This window comes from Carcharodon carcharias, chromosome 18, assembly GCF_017639515.1.
Source record: "Carcharodon carcharias isolate sCarCar2 chromosome 18, sCarCar2.pri, whole genome shotgun sequence".
NCBI lineage: Eukaryota > Metazoa > Chordata > Chondrichthyes > Lamniformes > Lamnidae > Carcharodon > Carcharodon carcharias.
Genome location: NC_054484.1, coordinates 46,527,736 through 46,549,495, shown reverse-complemented (window position 1 = coordinate 46,549,495; position 21,760 = coordinate 46,527,736). Strand labels below are relative to the sequence as shown.

At 40.2% G+C, this 21,760-nt stretch overlaps 1 protein-coding gene across 4 annotated transcripts in view; it reads right to left on the bottom strand.

Moving 5' to 3' along the window:
- The window catches only part of cnksr2a (connector enhancer of kinase suppressor of Ras 2a), a 580,037-nt gene extending 559,494 nt beyond the window's left edge, over positions 1-20,543 (bottom strand). For all 4 annotated transcript variants that reach the window (XM_041211522.1, XM_041211523.1, XM_041211524.1 and 1 more), the window contains exon 1: positions 20,480-20,543. In XM_041211522.1, the coding sequence (XP_041067456.1) occupies positions 20,480-20,543 (64 nt within the window). The remainder of the gene's footprint in view (positions 1-20,479) is intronic.
- Positions 20,544-21,760: the final 1,217 nt, after the last annotated feature.

Here is a 21,760-nt window from a genome sequence, read left to right as displayed (position 1 = left end):
TCTCCAGACTGCCATCAGAACATTCAGTCACAGACCACTGACTCTGATAGTCCTCATTCTACTAAACACATAACAGACAGTCTTGTTTCTAAACTTCACAGGTTTCATTATATTTGTTGTTACATTTTGAGGTCCCCTCCCTCTAACCTTCTCCCCCAGACAATTCTGTCCCTAAATCTTGGGACTCAACCCTGAGTGACCTAACTCCCCATACATTCAAAGGTGTTGATCCTTGCTTTAAGATCCAGCTGAGTTTTCACTAATATAGTCAGGAAACCAGCATAAAGACAGTCTCCGCTATTTTTTTTAGATATTGGCCTCGGCAAATCTCACTCTAGTCATTAAAAGTGATGCACCATCACGCCAGAACCAATTTTAAAGTATCACGTAAACTCATTTCACAAAACAACAACAGCTTGTATTTATATGGCACCTTTACATAACATCCCAAGGCATTTCACAGGAGCAATATAAAACAAAATGTGACATTGAGACTTATAAGGAGATATTAAGTCAAATGCCCAAAAGCTTGGTCAAAAACATAGATTTTAAGGAGTATTTTCAAAGGAGAAAGCAAGGTGTAGAGGTGTAGGGAGGAAATTCCAAAACTTAGGTTCCAGGCAACTGACGGCAAGGCCACCAATGTGGGGTGATTAAAATTGGGGATGTTCATGAAGTCAAAATTAGATGAGCAAAGCAATCTCAGAGGGTTGAGGGCTGTGGGGCATAGAAAGTGAGGGATGAGGCCTTGGAGGGATTTGAAAACAAAGACAAAAATTTTAAAATCAAGATGTTGCTTGACCGGGAACCAATTGTAGCTTTGGAAGTAAAGGGTGATAGGCGAATGGGACATGGTGTGAGTTAAGACATGGGCAGCAGAATTTGAATGATTTCAAGGGCAGAATTTACGGGTCGGCGAGCGGGGTCAGGGCCAGCTCAGCGATGCGTAAAATGACACGTGGTGAGGTCGAGCTGGCGTCCTTATGTCATCGCGTGTCATTTAGATTTTCAGTTCGGTGGGCATGCAGCTGAGTCAGCTGCGCTCCCGCCAAACTGTCAAAGGCCTAATAAGGCCTGTTAAAAACTAATTAAACCAATAAACTGAGCTATCCGTCCAACCTTAAGATTGGTGGGCAGGCGAAGAACCCAGGCGGCCTTCGCATTTTTCAAGGAGCCTCATTCGCAGGCGGGATGAGGTTTCATGAAGGTTTTTAAAGTTTAATAAAATTCATTGACATGTCCCAGCTCATGAGGGGGACATGTCTTAAAATGTTTCTTTCTTTTATTCAGTTTTTTAAAACTTAAAACTAATCTCCCTGAAACACAGAGGTGCCTCAGGGAGATTTCTGTGCTCTTTCGCGCGCATGTGTGAAAGAGCGCAGGCCCCGATGCAGGGAATCCCACCCCCCCCTCCCACCGCCCGCACAGGGAGCACTCAGCGCTTCCGGGCATGCGTTATGCTGGGCGGGCCTTAATTGGCCCTCCCACGTAAAATGGCGGAGTGGACCCAATCGGGTTTGTGCCCGTCCACACACAACCCCTCCCAACGGGGGTGAAAATTCTCCCCCAAGTTTACGGATGGGTTGAATGTGGGAAAACCATCTCTCAGGAGTGCATTGGAACAGTCAAGTAGAGGTAACAAATGCATGAATGATCTCTCAATGGCCATAGATGGAGCTCGCCAATGTAATTGATCAGAATCTTCCCAGCTGATCAGTTTCACTGAAGAATCTCTTCTTGTCATGTACTCACCTCAGTGACCCCAGAAAATAGCTGACAGGTCAGGAAACAGGTCCCCTGGTTGGGAAATCCAGAATTGAGGGGTAAAACAGTTCGTAACTGGGTTTTTAAATACCTTATTTGCTTACCGATCGGTCATTTTCAATCCTACCCGATAGAAACTCGGAAGAGGGTGGATGATGACAGGGTGGCGACCCAGTGTGAGTTTTAATATATTTAACGCTCCACATGCCTCTCCATGCCTGGGAAGATTCGACCCTATATTACACTTTCCTCATTGGCTCAAATATTACATAAAAAAACAAAATTACAACTGATTAAAATGATATGATTATCTTAAATATAACTGACAGGACAGAAACCCTAAAAGTGAACAAGCAGGTTGGAGGCAATCATAAACTAAAAAAAATTGCAATCAGCCAGCAATAGCATTAAGAAGGAAAGGGAAATCAATGATCACTGAAAGAGTTGAAATTGGTCTCGGGGCGTAGCACAAAATGAGTGACAAGGAATCAGCAACTTGTTTCAAACTTCTGAAATCAATGGAAATGAAAATGCGGCTGGATGCAAAGCAAGCTGCTATTGCCCAATTTGAGCTAACAATTTCACCCCCGAATATACGTTCAGCCACAATCAACCTTTGTCAGGTATTCAAGTTCATGGCTATTCAGGTTGGCATTACAAGTACATTGCTGGTCACTAATCCGCTGACATCGCACTAAGTCTTTTACAGATTTCTAAATTTACAATCAGGTAACAAAACTTAAATAATGTGCAAAACAACTGACTGTAAAACTCTCCACCATCGATTGGAAATTTGTCCAACAAGTTCAGGGAACAGATGTTTGAGTTTTACACAGTTTCTGAAGCTTGCTTTGTTGCATCCACATGTGCAAGTACTCCACTCTAACTGCAAATAAGCCACCCAATTGCTTCTGGCCCAAATGTCCATCAAAGTCACCTTTGGAATGATCCTGGTGGGGGTAGACCACTCCCAACTCCACTTGCTGGCCCCACTGCCAGACAACATTCATGAACATAAGGCGATCTCCTAGTTCAATCCAACAATGAAGACAAAGATATTTACTGAAAATGTATAACTGCTCAGGAATTTTCACATACGATTAGCTGCATTATTTGTTTGGCCTTTTCTCCCACAAATATATTTAGCCACCAATCATTCAACACAGCAACTCTTTCTGTAACGGAAAAGGACGGAATTCTAATTACTGAACTTTATCTATGCAAATGTCTAAGAACTAAAAATGTCAAAGTTAAGACCTTTCCTGTCTTCATCCAAAATCCCAGTGCATGCATCATCAAGCATAGATTACTGCATGCAGATCAGGAAAAAGGGACCTTGGCTGAACTATTCCTCATCCCTAGCCCAGTGCATTTTAGGGCAGTTATAGCTGTCTAACTGCTACCTCTCAGTCAACTCAGCATACTCCAGGGATTTATACTCAGGACATTCCCTGCATCCATAGCTCATTCACTGCCTCTACCAAATGAGCCACTGGGAAGACCTTATTTTAAACTAAGCCTTGAGTGTGAAACTTCAGGTAACTCTTACCATTAAATGAAGAAATCAAAAAGCATTGTATACTCTCTCCCTGTTGCAAGCTTTCTTCCTTTTTCCCGAAAGCTGCTCTGACCATTCTTCCCTCTTCTGTTGTTCCTTCTAACCTCCAAATTGCACCATCCAAATAAAATTCCTCCTTCCTGCAACATCTGTGCTTGCACCAAAACTCAACATACTGCCACCTACACAAACTCATCCTTTCCTCAGACTTGACAACAACTTATATTTGTATAGCACCTTGAATGTAATGAAACACCCCAGAAGCACTATAAAACAGAATATGACACTGAGTCACAAAAGGAGATATTAGGTCAGATAACCAAAGATTTGGTCAAAGAGGAAAGTTTTAAAAAATATCTAAAAGGAAGAAAGCAAGGTAGAGAGGCGGAGATGTAGGGAGGAATTCCAGAGCTAGCAGCCAAGGCAATTGAAGGCACGGCCACCAATGTTGGAGCAATTACGATTGGGAATGCACATGAGGAATTAGAGGAACACAGATACCTTGGAAGGTTGTGGGGTTGGAGGAGATTACAGAAATAGTGAGGGGAAAGCCCAAGGAGTGATTTGAAAACAAGGATGAGAATTTTAAAATCAAGGCATTGCTTGACCGGAAGCCAAAGAAGATCAGTGAGCACAGGGGTAAGCGAACGGAACTTGCTGCGAGTTAGACATGGGCAGCAGAATTTTGGATGACCTCAAGTTTACAGAGGGTAGAATGTGGGAGACCAGTCAGAAGTGCATTGGAATTGCCAATTCTAGAAGTAACAAGGACATGAATGAAGGTTTCAGCAGCAGATGAGCTGAGAAAGGGACAAAGTTGAGTGATGTTATGGAGGTGGAAAAAGGCGATCCTAGAGATGGCACGAGTATGAGGCCAGAAGCTCATCACAGGATTAAATGTACACCAAGGGTGCAAACAGACTGGCTTAATTTCAAACTGTTGCCAAGGAGAGGGATGGAGTCGATAGTTAGGGAACAGGGTTTGGAGCAGGGACCAAAAACAATGGCTTCGGTCTTCCCAATACTTAACTGAAGGAAATTTCTACTCATCAAGTACTGGATGTCGAATAAGCGGTCTGATAATTTAGCAACAGTGCAGCTGTTGAGGTGGTGGTGGTAAGGTAGAGCTGAGTGTCGTCGACAATAAATAAGCCTTCACCAAGGGATCTGGATTGAAGTTTCCATGCAAGATGCAATCAAAGCACAAAGTCCAGATTCCCATCTAATAAAATGTACCTTACTCAGTCATAATAAACTGAAGCATAGGAAACTACAGTCCCGTCAAAAAGGCGATAATGGTTTTGTACTTTCACAAAATATAGATGAAATCATAGATTGTCATTCTTAAAAAAGTTAAATTTCTAGAATCTCACATTAAAATGGAATCCAGTTCATTCACTCATTACAACAGAGTGACCCTGCTCATCACTACTGTTCTCAGTCTCTACTGTTTCCAGTTTGGATAAACAACACCTCTTAATTGTACAGCATCTGATTTTTGGCACATTTGGTCATCATTCTCGTTAATAAATCATAATGTAGAAAAATGAATCATATTTAGCAGAATTACCAAAATACTTTGCTAATTATGAGTAACTAATGCCATAATTTATTTTTATGACACATAGCAAAACACTGCCTGCAGAAGAATTCAAAATCATATGCAGCACTTCTTTTAAGAAAGGACTAGACCATGTGAGCTATTCTGAGCAAGACTGACCTGTTCTCAAGAACAGTTTGAAATTGTGATTGATCACATAACGATCCCACAAGTTGAGTAATGCCATATTTTACTGAAATTAATTATAATATGAATTGTTAATTTTAGCAAGAATCAGATCACAATGGATTTGGATTTATAAGGTAGCAAGGTAATTGTTACTGTAAATCAAAATCCAGAAATCCACATGTTTTTCTTAAATACTGGGAGCAACAGTTATTTCAACTTCCTTCCAATAATTATTAATGTTTTGCATATAAAGAACAAAGTAATTCATAAGTAGTGATATTATGTATGGCCTGGTGATTTTAGATTTATATTATGTTGTTGATGACTTAATGCCGCCTTAAGTGGCTGAGCAAGTCACTCAGTTGCATACATTGGCTGGGATTTTGTCAATAGCATGTCATTCACAACATCATAACCTGAACCGTGCAACCCTTGCACTTTCACTTTTTTTGTCTTTTTCCCACGTGATTATCATTAAAATTCTAAGTGCCAGCGGCATGCATGGAAAACAAGTGCAATTTAGAGAAGAGAAAAACCTTTAATTGGTGAAACCCGCCATTAGCTGACAATGCTGCAAATACGGGTGACCTATTAAAGAGCCTCCTGGTCAAACAGGGAGACTCTGCATCACAGCTCCTGCCCAATGACATTGCCATTAACATAAGACTTGAGAGCACAAAGGTAGCACAGGTGTTTTATCAAATTTAAATTTCACTTATAAATATTTCACATTATATTGGTTTTACTTTAGTCATGTGTGCATCATCATTATTTGTTGAGACCAGCTTGGTCAAGAACCAAATGCACTGGTATGCCTCATGATGGACAAACATTGATTGGTGACAGGAGAATATGGGGCATTTTCTTTATTGTGAAAGAAACGATGTTGTGTTTTTTCAGTCAATCTTTATTGAATGTTCATGTTAGTGTCCATTGTTGTTCTTGCCACTCTGTGAGACATGGCTGAACTTGCAGGCTCAGCTGGTCCTCCCTCCTATGCATTGTAAAGGACATTGTCCGAGATCACTCTCAGTGGAGATAACTGAAATGCTGTAGGTGAATTCAAACCCTTAAGGACTCTGCCAGCCAACACCCTGATATGGACACATCTTTGGAGAGTACTGACACCGCCCTTTAGGGCCCTCATTTTCTTACCTTGACTGACTGTCCCCACCACCACCCTCCCACCACACTCAGGGTACCAGGCCCATCTCTCTTTACTCCTCCATGCCCCTCATCCCACTCCAAAAACCCCCTCATCCTTGGCCCGAGCCTCCATGCAAGAGTCCATTCTCCTGTTCCCCTCCCTTGTGTCATGGAGGTGAACAAGGAAAATGGCTGACTGTACACACAAGGTGCATCTCACCTTTAAGCAGTCATGAACTGGGTGCCATGAGGTTCTTATGTGCTGCTGATTTTATCTTGAAGATAGGATGTAACTAAAAGAGGTTTTACCCTAACGATTATTCATGGATGCAAATATATTACAATTAGGAACCCAACAAAGGCTGGCCTAAGGCTTAACACGCTGCAAATACACCACTGACTTTATCTGTGCATCTGAACCCGCCGCTGGGAAATCAAAATTTCCCATCCCACCTAATTAAGTCATCCCGCATGCCAGCTTTCCTGACCTTACAGGCTCCATAAAATCTCACACCCCACGTGTCTTCCAAGTTCAAAATTAAGGGGAAAAAAATTAGACATTCATCAGGTGAGGATTAAGCCAATCATAGTCCTTAGGCCGGATTTTCACTACCGAGGTGAATAGCTCAAGTTGGGATATTTCCCAACTCAGCAGACCCTCTTTGGTTTTAAGGGCCTCATCACACTCAATTTTCACTTCAGGGAGGTGAGGTGGGAGACAGTCAGGCCCACTGACCTCGGAAGAAGAGTGTAGGGGGCCCCAAGGGCAGGCAAATGCCAAAGTACGTGAGTTAGAAGGCCCGCCTCAGTTCCCTAGGACTTTATCCCAGTTGTTTTAGAAGCTGTTATCCCTCTAGCCCTCACCCCATCAATCCCCCACCCGTGCGCCATGGGCCCTCCATGCAATTCATGCCCCCCACCCACCTCCCTATACCCCCTCATACCCCACTTGGCCCCTCATATCCCCATGCTACCTCCAGAGCCACTCACACATTATCCACTATGGCAGACCTCAGGAGCCATGTAGAGATGAAAAAAATTAAACTTCTAACAATATAATACAGGCATTACTCATACACACTTGATAGTGGGAAAAAAACTCCCAATCTGTGAACTCTTTTGAAACTGTGGAACAAGTGGCCATGTTTTTTTTCTAACCTACACCAGATGGCCAATCAAAGCAATACAGCAAACAGTGCTTTCTTTTAAATCTAACTAACAGCTTAAGCCTATTCTTGTTTCAAATATATAGAACTGAGGATTTAAAAATTTCACAGCACAACACTTAAACAGACCTTATCCACCCTTCAAGTGCTATTGTCTATTCCATCAATTCATGACTCTCAAACTGTGGGTTAAAGCCTTTAAAACAGCAAAAACGGGGTCTGTTCCAATTCAACACTGATTTCAAATGGCCCTGCCGAGTCTTGGTTTCCTACCTGTGTGAATCACGTCCTGCCCTCTTCCCGCCGCTGGGAAAAAATGGGATCTGTCAGAAATTGGGGCAGGACTTCTAGATCTGGGTCCCACCCACCATTTTTAAAGGTCCCTGGCCCCTTGTGTTCAAATTCCTCCATGGACTCACTCCTCCCCATCTCTGTAACCTCCTCTAGCCCTACAGCTCTCCAAGAACTATGTTTCTCCAACACTGGTCTCTGTGCAACCCCTACTTCCTTCACCCTATCATAAGTGGCCATGCTTTCAGCTGTCTAGGCTCTAAGCTCTAAAATCCCCTCCCCAAACCTATTCACATATCTTGCCGTTCTTTTTGATGCTTCTTAAAACCTACTCTTTGACGAAGTATTCCATCACCTGTCCTAATGCACCTTCTTTGGCTCGGTGTCAATTTTTGGCTGATTATGCTCTTGTGAAATGCCTTAGAAAAGTTTACTACTTTAAAGGTGCAATATAAATGCAAGTTGTTAGTGATGCTGTGGTTGACACTGCAAAGTCCTAATTAACATCTGTAGACTGGTGCCCAAGTTGGGAAAACTGTCCTGTAGACTAGTCAAAACAGCCTGAAACAGCTACACTCACAGAATCCTATTTTCCTGCCATAACCCAAGATCCCTTCATCACTATTTCTGTCCCACCAACAACATAGATTCACCAGCGGTCACTACACAGAAATGCAGTGGGATCTAAGTGATCCTGGGAGTCCTTAAAATTGCTTCTGGATCCTATTAAGTCTCATAGCCTCAGGTCATACAATGTTGAGAAAACTGTTTGCTGATCATTATCTACTGTTCACAGCCCCTCCCCACCCTCACAACTAATGATTCACCTGAACATCATTTGGAGGAACGTCTATGGTAAGCAAGGGAACAGCATGCACTCTGGAATGGGGAAATTCAATATCCATTACCAAGAGTGGCTCAGTAAGAGTGGTAAACAGAGCAGCAGTTTGAATTGTTCCTAACTATTTTAACTGACGTGAACCTTTACTGTAGCTTTAACATACCAGGACATATGACTGCTTACTAATCTTTTTTCGAAGTGTCCATTGCAAATTCTATTATTTGCATTTACCATGGTCTGCAGATACCTTTTATAGGATTTATTTTCTGAATGGAATCATGTTCTGTACACAGAAGAGCGCTGTACAGTATACATGAACAGTTTTTATAAAAGTGGGCTCATCAAGTTAAGAGATGTTAGTGCCAGAGAATGTAATTCTTTCCATTTTAAGGCACCATCATCATTAAGCATTCCCAGGTCAGGTGTAATCCACCAGATGTAGAATCAAGTGTAACTCCTTTTGTTTCTTTCTAAATTAGGAATGGTTCAACAGGATGAGAACTGCCCAAACTCATTTCATACAGGTCCCTTATACCCAGCAGAATATAGGGACTTTCATCATATCAGTTTGGGCTTAGAGGTTAACAACTCATGTCGAACCCAAGTTGCCACCCAATAAGATTTCTACACATTATGGAGCATCATATTTCTCAACAGATCCAAATCTAGATGATAGCCCAGAGATTTTTTGATGGTGAACAGTCAGCACTTGTTGGCATTAACCATCACCCCCCCCCCGACCCCTGTGAATCTGACCGCAACTTTAGGAATTAGCGCAAGCGCGACTTAAGGTGGAAATCCTGAAGCCGCAGTCTGTCATTCACTGGTCTACCAGAACCCTCAATACCACCCCACAGTGGTATTGTGTGAACAGTGAAATCAATTATGTTATGAGAACTTCCCCTTACCTGCTCTCATTAACTGTTAGAAACTCCTTAAAAGATTACACCTTGTTCAATCTGATATTAACCAGAATTGTAATGGTGATCTGAGTAATAACTATTGTTGACCAACAGATCTATCCCTGAAAATGGTAAGTTTATATTTGTAAGTATTGCTATCATGATTAATTAGTAGGTCTATAAATTAACTTTTAATTTTTAGAGGCTTTTTTCATGATATTTCAGTTTCTACCTTTACTTTATCTATATATCCAAACTTTATTTTGTCCTATGTAATTCTTTTAAAGTCATTTGGTTTCATTTCTTGCTTGACTGTGAGAATTCTCTAACATGACTGGCTGCATGAACAGCTTGGTGACAGAAGGGAATCCCTACTAAAGAATGCCGCAATCCATTGCACAGCAAGAGGAGGTAAAGTTCATGCCATATAAATCACTAGATCTCTCAGCAAGGCTTTCTTTAAGGTCAGTGTCAAGAACCTTACTTTGCTACTGACTGCAAAGAACAGGCCTATACAAATTAAAAATGAACAATAAAATTCAAATGGTGCATATAATTAAATAATGCAATTTAGCACATTTGTAAGTTTAACCTAGTGGTTGAATACACTCTGTAGTGTAGTGTGACGCTGAAACATACAGATCAGATAGGCCCAATTTACATCTTGCAATCTATTCTATAATTTGCCACTTTGAAACAGGGTAGCAGGATTGCAATAGGTCTCAACATCCTGAGCTAAGTGAGGCAGAATTCTCAATCCTGATTGTTCTGCACTAACCTCTGCTTGAAAAGGATATTTGTTCGAACATCAGGCAATATGACAAAATTTGGTTCTACTGTACTGCGTCCCATGATCCAATAACCCACTGGTTATCACTGTCTCAGTTTACATATGAAGAGAGGCCATAGCACCAAACAATCCTGCTGAGTCCACAAGATGGAAGACAGGAAGTTCTGAGCAGAAATCATATATGCTATTCCTGCTCATTCCTTGATGAAGGACCTAAACAGACCCAATAAGTTTAATGTCTACATAAGTTATGCTTCACAAGTCCATAAAAGGTTTTGATAGAAAAGTGAATTAAAGATTCTGAATTTTCTTCATTTGGCATTACTGGCTTTAGGTTTTTTTTTTCAAAACTATGAAGAACTTGAAATAATTTACAGCACAGTTGGGGGAACATTTGGGTAAGAGTGATAATCATATCATAACGGTTAGATTAGTAATGGAGAAGATCAAGGAACAATCTAACAGAACTTCTAAGTTGGTAGAAGGATAACTTCAATGCAATGAGAAGGGACCTGGCCAGGTTAAAAATGGAACAAGAGACTGGCAGCAAAAACTGGAAAGGAACTATAGATGATCTTTGAGGAAGAGATGCTTCAAGTAGAGGCTAGGTACATTTCAGCAAGGGCAAAAGGTGAGGGAGCCAAAAACAGGGCTCCTTAGATGATGAGGGAGATAGAGAAAATGATGAAACAAAAAGGAGGGTACATAATGGATGTCAGGTGAGTTCTTCAAATGAAAACCAAGTCAAATACATTGTGTTGAGAGGAGAGGTGAACAGGAAAATGAGACTGGCAAAGAGGAAATGTGAGAATAGAGTGGCAGTCAACATAAAGGGAAAGTCAAAAATCTTCTACCAGTCTGTAAATAGTAAATGAGTGGTAACAGGTGGCTCCTATTAGGAACAAAAAGGGTGACACATGCTTAGAGATGCAGGGCAAGGCTAGAATATTTAATGAGTTCTCTGTATCGGTGTTTACTAAGGAAGAGGAATCTGACAGAATATCAGGAGGAGTTAATGGTCGAGGCAATAGATACTGAGAAAGTTGAAAAGAAAGAGGCACTAGAAAGGCTGGCTCTTAGAGTAGATAAATAAGCTAGTGCAGATGGCTTGCATTCCAGGATTTTAAAGGAGGTCTGGGTGCAGGAAAAGGACTTGCCTTAATTTTTCAGGCTTCCCTAGATATGTGGGAGGTGCCAGAGGATTGGAGAGGAACGAATTCAAGAAAGGGTGCCAGGACAGTCCTAGCAACAACAGGCCAGTCAGTCTGACATCAGTGGTGGGTAAGATTTTGGAATCCAAAATCAGGGGAAAAAAATCAACAGGTACTTGGAGAGGTTTGAGTTAATTAAGGAGAGCCAGCATGGGTTTGAACAAGGCAGATTGTGCTTGACTTAACGAACTGCATTTTTTGATGAAGTAATATAAGGTTGATGAAGGGAATGTGGTCCATATGGATTTTTAACAAGTGTTTAACAAGGTACCACATAAAAGGCTGGTTAAAAAATTGAGGCTTAAGGAATAGAAAAGCCAGTGTTCAATTGGACCAAAAATTGGCTTAAGGACAGAAAGCAGCGGGTCATATTTGATAGTTGTTTTTCACACCGGAGGATGATAGAAGTTGGTGTTCCCCAAGGGACAGAACTAGGTCCATTGATTTTTTTGCTATATATAAATGACTTAAACCTGGAATAGAGAGTAAGATTTCAAAATTCGCCAATGATTTCAACTTGATGGATATCACTGAAGGAGCAGCAAGCAGTGAGGGTGATAAAAATTGCCTGCAACAGGGCATTGATAGGCTAGCAAAATGGGTAGACAAGTTGCAGAGGGAATTTAATACACAGGAGTGTGAGGTGATGCATTTTGGCAGAAGGGATGGGAGAGACAATATATACATAAGGGCACAATTCTAAAGTGTGTACAGGAACTGCTGCGATAAGTAATGACCTGGAACTCTCTGCTTCTGAGGGTGGTGGATGTGTACACAAACAATGATTTCAAAAGAAAATTGGATGGGCACGTGAAGGAAATAAACTTGTAGGGCTATGGCGACCAAGTGGGGGAATGAGACGCTTTGCAGGGTGCTGGTATCAACTCGATGGACTGAATGGCCTCCTTCTGTGCCGTAAATGATTCTATAAAAGGCAATACAGAAATAATGTATAACACAAGTAACATGATGATTTTCTGCCCAATGTCCTGGACTACTTAGCTATCTAAGATTTGTTATTTTTGAGATGTTATCTTTGCAGTTGCAAAGCTACAATTACTGCCCATCCTTAGATAGCATGTGAGGATGGTCCCCAATGCGTTGCATTTGCATTTCCAAATTAGTGGATTGCTAGGCCATTTCACAAAAGTCCACTTAGAAGCACAGCGAAATGTGAGAAAAATAGTGATAGACGTCAAGATGACATAGGCAGGCTGGTGGAATGGGTCAACACATGGCTAGTGAAACTTAATGCAGAGAAGTGTGAAGTGATACATTTTGGCAGGCAGAATGAGGATAGAAATATAAAATAAAAGGTAAAATTCTAAAGGAGATGCAGGAACAGAGAGACCAGGGCGGGTGTATGTTACAAATTGTTGAAGGTGTCAGGCATGGTTAAGAAAGTGGTTAAAAGGGCATGCAAGATCCTGGGTTTTACAAGTTGAGTACAAAAGGAAGAGCATTATGATGAACCTTTAAAAACACTGGTTCAGCCTCAACAGAAGTATTGTATCCAATTCTAGGCACCATACTTTAGTAAGGGTGTGAAGGCTTTAGAGAGGGTGGAGACAAGATTTACAAGAAAGGCTCCAGGGATGAGGAACTTCAGTTACATGGATAGACTGGAGAAACTGGTGTTGTTCTCCTTAGGGAAGAGAAAGCTAAAAGGAGATCTGGTAGAAGTGTTCAAAATCATGAGGGGTCTGAACAGAGTAGATAGGGAGAAACTGTTCCTATTGGTGGAAGGCGTGAGGATCAGAGGACACCGATTTAAGATGATTGGCAAAAGAACCAATGGCAACAGGATGAAAACCATTTTTACGCAATAAGTGATTTGGATATGGAAATGCATTTCCTGAGTCTGAGGTTGAGGCAAATTCAATCATGGCTTTCAAAAGGGAATTGGCTACTTATCTGAAGAGAAAATATATACAGTGCTACAGGGAAAGGACAGGGGAGTGGAACTAGCTGAGTTGCATTTGCAGAGAGCTGGCACAGTCACGATGGGCCAACTGGCCTCCTTCCATGCTGCAGCCATTCTATCATTCCATGATTCAGAGGACATTAAAACCAAACATGTCCTTAATGGTTGAATATTAGGCAAAGAATTAGAATCATGTTTAATCCAAACCAGTTAGAGGCAGAATGTTTCCTTCCTTGATGAGTATTAGTCTATCAATTGGGATTTTCCATCCATCAGCAGCATTTGTGGTCATTTTTTCCACAAATTACCAAATTTACTTAATCCAATTTCAGAAGTTTTCATGGTTGGATTTGAACTTACCACCTCTAGATTGCTTCGCCAGCTCAATAATCACAACACTACATACAAATCTTCAATGGGATTAATTTGAAAACATGTAGTATAATAACACTTACAATTTTGCAAGAATTAATTGAAAGGAACCAAAAGCCAGAGGCTGAACCAATGTGTATTCCGTTTCCAATTTAAGCTAAAATACAACAGAAAGCCAAGCAACTGCCCCACCAAGCGATCTCCTTCGCAATTTGAATTTGGTGTGTGTAGGTGATAACACCAATAATACATCTAAAATGCCCTAAAAACCATGTGCACACTTACGTCAGACTTGACCAACTGGGTCATTTTTTCCACAGAAGAACCACTGACAATTCCTGTCACACCTCTTCACTCCACTGTGTAGCACCGATGGACAGCTGAAGTAAATACCTGATCCCCTTATGGGTCATCTTATTACTTTGGCTGTTATTACACATATTAAGGCCACCCAAATTTTAATCTGTTTTTTCACAAACAAACACTGTATTTTGCTGCAGCTGAGAAAGGCTAAACACAAATATATAGGGGAATAAAACAATATTAAAACCTCTACTAAAGCACAATAGCTATTCAAATTGGTAAGCAGTTGTAATTTTACCAAATGGCAGCAGCTGTTAACGTTTTACTCAGTATGTTTAATGATAACATGTAAGGAATTGTTTTACAAAAGTGATTGGCCAATGCTTATGACTATACTAGGTTACATACAAAGTCCGACACATTTACAAAAGTGGCCCTGATTTTCCAATAATCAAGTAACGCAGTCAAGTGCCTCACAGAAGTGATTCTGCTTCATCTTTGCCATGGAACAGAAATTGCATGTCACAGGTGAATGATTTGCCATCACTTTAGCATCCTTTGAGATCCTTTAGCAAGATGACTGGGATTTTACAGCCTCCATTTAAAAAAAGAAATATCCTGAAAATAACTGCAAAATACTTGCATTTAAAACACAACCTTAAGAAAGGAATCAAGAAGTATATAAAATGGTGCATGTTTGGAAATACAGTTACTTGTCTGTAGAAAGCAATTGTAAATCTGTATTAATTTCTACCAGGTTGTTATTCCAGAGGTAGAACTACAATTCTTGTTGAATTCTGCTTAAATCGACTATACACTTACAGAACAATACTTGCCAATATTTTTAGAAATATATAAATTACTTAATCCAATTAATATAGTAATAGTATGATACATTACACAGTTTGATTTAATCTCTCAGAACCACGAGAAGATTAATGGTATTGTACGATAAGAAAAATGTGCTTTAGACTTTAGCTTGATGGCAGGTCAATTTACATGTACACTTGATGAAAAATGACATTTGAAAGGAGACAATTAATTATGAGATATCAGTATATCAGCGTATACAGGGAAATCAATACATGTTTAAACTGCAAACCGTACTGTTTTGTTATAGTTTAAATGGGGATTACCTCAGTCAACTAACAGTATTTGCCTATGTAAATACTCACCCTAATGTGAGGTGTGTTCCACAGCTTGCTGTTAACTTCCCAAGACAGAATTAGATTTCAGTTTCTCAATTGCAGCCCTGTATATATTCCAAACCTAATTTCACACTAGGACAAATAGTTCTGTTAAACACTGTACAATTGCCTGAAAATAATGGCAAAAAACATTGATCAGAATAAAAGTCATTTATATCAAATGAAGTGTTATGCAAAGGATAAACTGTAATAATGGTATGAATACCAGTTTGCCATTTGAGTTATAATCATGTGTAGTTAGGAGAGGATTTTCAAAATAAATTGAATAAACACAATCACTGGTTCTTCTATTTGCAAAACATCCTATTAATACCTTATACTACACTGGGTTGGGGGGACGGGGTGCAAATTTTTAAGACCCCTTCTAAATTATCTGTTCCAGACTAACTTTCAGATCTATGTAAAATGTCAGTGACCGATGAAGAAATTCTCAGATGATTTACAAGATAAAAATTAAAATTTGCATGTGACTTGTTTAGTCAATGTAAAGACAGTTTTAAAATTCTATTGCAATTTATTCATATTTTCATTTTTTAAAGGTAAATCTTGCTTGGTTCTTTAGCTGATTGCAAACCAGGATGTCTGATCATATTTTTTAATATTAAACTTACAAGTTGGTTCATTTGATGCAGAAGCAAAACATAATGCAGCAGAAACCATGGGAATTCAATTCTCATAGCACAAAGAAATGGAGATCCACAACTCCCTATTATTTCATATATTACACATACATTCTTAATGCTAGCTGTACTGATTAGATGCAGTCTAAGTAGAGAACGTATTGTCCAAGATTGTTTCACATATTTTAACCAACCACTCTTGCGATTACAAATACCAGATTAAACAACTCTTTGTCACAACTTGCTGTTTCAATTCATACTAATATTTTTTTGCGGCCCCTCAGCGCTGTTAAAGACTAAATCAGGATTTTACCCCCTGAATACTCTACTGGTATTACAGCAAATATGACACTCTACCTCTGTAACTATTTTGCATCTTCTCACAAAAGCAAAGTTAGTCCCAATTAGCAGTTCTCAGAAATAAAAACATCTATTCAGTGCATATTTTAATTAACTTGAACTTTCTCTCAAACTTTAATAGTTCAACAACTGCCTGTATATAACCCAAAGGTTTTGATTTCAAATATCCTTCAGCCACAACATGCACCTGGAATTTCTGAACAATGATGAAACTCCTTTTGGCAAAATCAGTAATGACACAAGAATCGACAATCCAACTGTATCCATTTGTGCCCATACGCTGCCTGGGAGCTATTCAATTGTTGGCATTTAGTGTCTACTGTACTCTGTGTAATGGGTAAACATTGGCTCAATGCCAGGGAGTATTCATAAGAACAAACTAATTAGGGCGTTTTGAAAAACAAACCTTGTCAACTTGTTCTAGACCAACACTTTGTTCAAAAACAAAACCACTTGCTGCTCTAATTGTACAAGCTGTATTTTGAAAATGATTTTACTTCATTTCTTGAAAATGGAAAAATAGGATGCTAAGCATTCATGTACACGGCAAATCAACCCTCCAAGAATCAAAAGATACATTCCAAACATTGCCAAAATAGTTTAAAAATTGATTCAAATCCCGATATGCTACTGCTAAAATTCTGGAAGAGTTTTCCATTTCACAATTATTTTAGGTGCCATCACCTTCAACAGAATGCTTTGCTAAGTGTTTTCAACCATATGAAGCAGGTGAAGAAATCCTGTCTACAGGGTTACATTTTCCAGTGTCAAGGTGAATGGGATGATCATGAGATTGATAGATTTTTACTAGGTAAGGGTATTAAGGAATATGGAATCTAAGTAAGTAACTGGAGATATGGATCCACATGCGAGGTCATTGAATATTTTTAAGGCAGGGGTACATAGATTCTCAACTAACAAGGGAGCCAAAGGTTATCAGGGGTAGGCGGAATGTGGAACTGAGGCCATAGTCAGATCAGCCATGATCTTATTGAATGGCAGAGCAGGCTTGAGGGGCTGAATGGCTTAATCCTGCTCCTAATTCATTTTTGTATTCATAACCATGATCCAACTGAATGGCAGGATAGGCTCAAAGGGTTGAATGGTCTGTTCTTGTCCCTCTGGGTCACTGAAGCATTTGCTTCTCTTTCTTCCAATAGACTTTGAATAAAACATCACCAGAATTGGTGTTCAATAATATTATATACATTCCTACAGCATTATGGAAAAGTGTCATAATCAGATGTAAAATTAAAGGCTCAAGTTTTTGATAAGATCCACCCCAACTCCAACACATATATCTCGTTTATTAGACATGCTTTTAATATTATAGGGCCACAAGTGAGATTAGTTACGTCCCCACCAGCCAACTACCTACTGGAGGTAAATATTTAATTTGGATTCCCTTTGTAACTTACATGTAATGTGGGGGATCCATTTAATCAAAATTGTTCTTATCTTCACTTTCATAAGAACTTTCCTTTTGTTTTATTTTTAAACTAAAATAAATATTTTGAGAAAGGAAACCAAAATAATTCAACTGAGTTCAATCATTTAAACCTGTAAACATTAGCAGAAATTCTGAAAATATGCAGAAGTTTAATCAGAAAAAAAAGAAACTTGATGGGTAAAATTTTTACGGGTGTCTCTTCATTAGAAGTCCCTAAAATATTAAATTGTGTCTTCGCCTCACAGATGAGGGCAAATCTGCCGTGTTGTTCAAGAATTTGAAAGTTGTTTCATTTTTTTATATTTGCAGTTAGTCTGATCAGGTCACCTGAAATCAAGTGTTCTTTGGTCTCCATTGGAAGAGCTGCCCTTGTAAACTACCTACTGAAAATGTTGTATACAATTAATGCATCTCTCATCAAGGATTGTGGCATCAGGCTACTGACACTTTTCATCTGGGAATTCCAAAACTGACAGGAATTGATCGAAAAAGGAAGAAATGTATCTGCATTGATTGGGAGACTTAATCCTTGATGCTAACTCTGCCTGTCCCATGGGTTTCTAGATGCCCAATTCAGTTAAACAGTTGATCTAGTTCACCCATCACCAAGATTGTTCTTCCTGTGTTTACATCAGACGATATTACCAATATGAGCAGACACAATGGGCTGAATGGCCTCTTTCTGCACTGTAGTTTTTCCATGGTTCTATTGTTGTATGATGGTGTATCTGTCTATTGCATAGGTCATTCTGCCATTCTAGGTCTCGTTTTTCAGAAGGAAAACTACAGAAAGATGAAATAAACCCACTGTACAAAGAAAACTAAACTAAAACTTAACACTTGGTGGTATATGTGGGGAAGTGAGGAAATTGACAAGTTCAGCTAATACAAGTGGCAGCAATAAAGGCATATGATTTATAACTCACACCTGGATTCCAAAGGGAGTTACAGTTAGAGTTTTGAAATAATTCCATGTTATTATAACATTTTAATGTAGCTCATGTTTATTTTTGGCAGCAGTGGCTTTATGTGTTATCTCTCCTTAATATGTGATGGCATTCATGCCAAATAACTAATGATTATGCTGTTGCTTTACTGTAGGTTTTAAAAAAAAATGGGCCAGTTAATAGTGAATTACTCTCCCATGGAGATCTCATGTTAAATGTATTCTTGCAGACCCTGCTTTTCTGAGAAGTATAAAATGTCAAACTGTTTTTCCTTTCAGAATTGGTCAAATTTATTCAGTATACATTGAACAGTCAAATCAATTTGTGCTATTCAATGTGTTTTGAATGGTCATCTCACATTGAACGACCAGAATAGATGGTGCTTGTTGCACTCTCTCTCTCTCTCTCCATCACCTTGGGTTTTACTTCAACGTTCATTACATTCCGTTTTGTTTCTTTTGATCCCTTTCATCATCTAGCCTTATCCTTTGAATGGGCTCCATCTCAACACGTAGTTCGGATGAGATGAAGTGATAGGAAGCTGGTGTGAAAGTCTATTGGTCCGAATAACTCCTTTCTGGACTGTAAAATTCTTGGTAATTTGACAAACCGTAAAGCAGTTTGACCAGTGCAGAACTCCCATTTGCTCAGCAGTCCCACATGTAACATGCCCACCCTGGCAGCGATCAGCCGTGTTTCTCCGCTGTTTTAAATGTCCACATTAAACGGTAGACTCAAAATTGACACCAGCGCTGGTGTTTCTTCACCTGGCTACTGGGATATAATTCCACCCAAGATGGAAAATAAAAAGTGAAGCATGCATATTCACCCTTCCTCTTGAAACAAACAGCGCACGATCCCCCAGCTCCGTTTACAAACCCAAATCTCTAAATGCAATTCAGGATGGTGGGAAAGACTGGCTCCAAAGTTTGTTTTTAAGGCACGAAGACACTACGGAGCATTTTTTGGTTTTTTTTGGTTTCTGGAGTCAACGCGTCAAAAGTTGTCGATAAGAGTAATGCTTTCCAACCAAAAACCCGTTCCACAAACTGACCGATGCTGGACTGGGAATGAAAGTGACGTGAGTTCAGTTCAAAAGACCAGAGCTCCCTCTTGAAACTGCTCCATCACACTGCCACCTCGTCTCAAACACAAGCTGACCGTGTGTCAGTGTAATGCAGTGATCCCACCATAGTCTTCTCCATCTCATCTGGCAAAACCTGTCCACCCTGTGAGCAACGTTTCCAAAATTCCTTAATGTCAGTGATAATAAAGAGAATACCGCCAATCTTAGCAAGCATACAGGAATAAATTGAAGTCGATAAAGTCGATTAGCTTTCGTGGGGGGGGGGGGGGGGGTGGAGGGAGTGAGCGTCGGGTTTTCTAAACCCGATACCACCAATAAAACGATGTTGTGTGAAAAATCTGACCGCTTTGCCATAAGAGCTTTCCTTCACATTGCCTAATTCAATGCTAATGGAGTGCGGGGAGCGACGTTTCCATGGTTATCACACTGGCACGCAGCTCGACAGAACGACTAGCCTAAACCACCCCGTATTAGAAATTACAGTCTTCAATGATAATTTTTAAAAATCAAAAACCGAGTAACAGCAAACATCAATCTGTTCACACCCCAGATAAAACATGTGCCACCCAAAATGCTCAACAATTCAAGTAAACATTTCGCAATGCACATGATCATTTTTAAAAACTGATTCTAAAAGGTACGAGACAAAAAAATAACTTTCTTAAATAAACTCAAACTGAGAAGGGGAAATATACTTTTTTGTGGCGGAGACTGAAAAATGTAACAATTTAGCTCCCGCACTCACTCCTTGCTCCTCGGTAAAAGCAGAGAACTCGCTATCCTACAGAACTTGTTACAATACACAGTTACCTTTCATCCAGTCCACCACTTGACTCGGGGTCCATTTGCTGACAGGTTCCATGATCAGAGCCATGAAGAACTTTCGTTTCCCGGGGAAACAAGTAAATAAAATAAGAATGAGACGCGGGGATCGTTTTGAGCGTAGCCCGGAGGCTCTGACACTTGTTCTTCCCGGTAGCGGTGAAATTCCTCTTGTTTTACATTGTCAATCGCGGATTTTTCCCAGCTGAACGTTTCTTTTCTCTCTCTCTCTCTCTCTCTCGTTGCCTTCTATGAGGCTTTTGCTTTTTCTTAAAAAAAAGTTTGCTTATTGCGGATTCAGAATTACCACCAAAACGTTCCTTGTAGATTTTTTTTAAAAAATTCAGTTTTAGTATTGAGTGTTTTTGGGGCTTTAAGGGAATGAAGGTGTTTGCTTTTTTTTTAGTTTTTTTTTGTGTGCGAACTAATGGAAGTGCGGTGTGTGTTGGTATGCAGTGTCTGTGGAGGATGCTCCCGCTCTTTCTGCCGGCTCTGTTCTCAGTGTGTGTGAGTCTCTGTGTGTGTGTGTGTGTGTCTCTGTCACGAAGCCTCCAGCTTGTTGCTGCCCCGATGTGAGGTGCAGCGTGTGCTGACGGCGCTCTCCTCTGGCCCGCGCGCACACATACATCCCTCACTCTCCGCACGCACTTCGCCTGACGGAAATGACGGTCAGACGTGCACCGAGGACTCAGGGAGGGGGGGAATAACACACGTTCCGGAAAATTCTTCATCTCGATTAAAGCTGCAGCATCCCCTTTCCTGGAGCTGTTCCCGTCCAGGGAAGGGGAGAGAAACATTGGCACAAAGGGGACAGACTGTGGAGGTGGGCCACTTACTGGCTGAAACAAAAGAAAATATGAATCGCATTACTGTGTGCAATCGCTGCAAGCAGACCCTGAAGGGACTTCACAGTAAATAGCCATGTACTGAACGTGACGCAGTTGATAATGGCAGCGTGGGTGGTGGAAGAGGTGTTGCTTGGCAATACATTGGGGATGGAGATTAGAGAAAAGGAGCAGTTCCTCGTTATATTTAGAACTACTGCATTGCAAATGTAGGTTCACGCATTTTTTTTCCTTTTGATAAAATTGACACGTTATAGGACAATTGGGCTAAAGAGTATGGTAGAAAATACTGGAAACACTGCTGGCCTGATTGCATCTGTGAGGAGAGATGCCGAGTTAAACTTTCAGGTTTATGACCTTTTATCAGAACTCAATTAGCACAAGAAAATATGATTCCCCACCCTTTGATCCTTCTGCTTTGGTT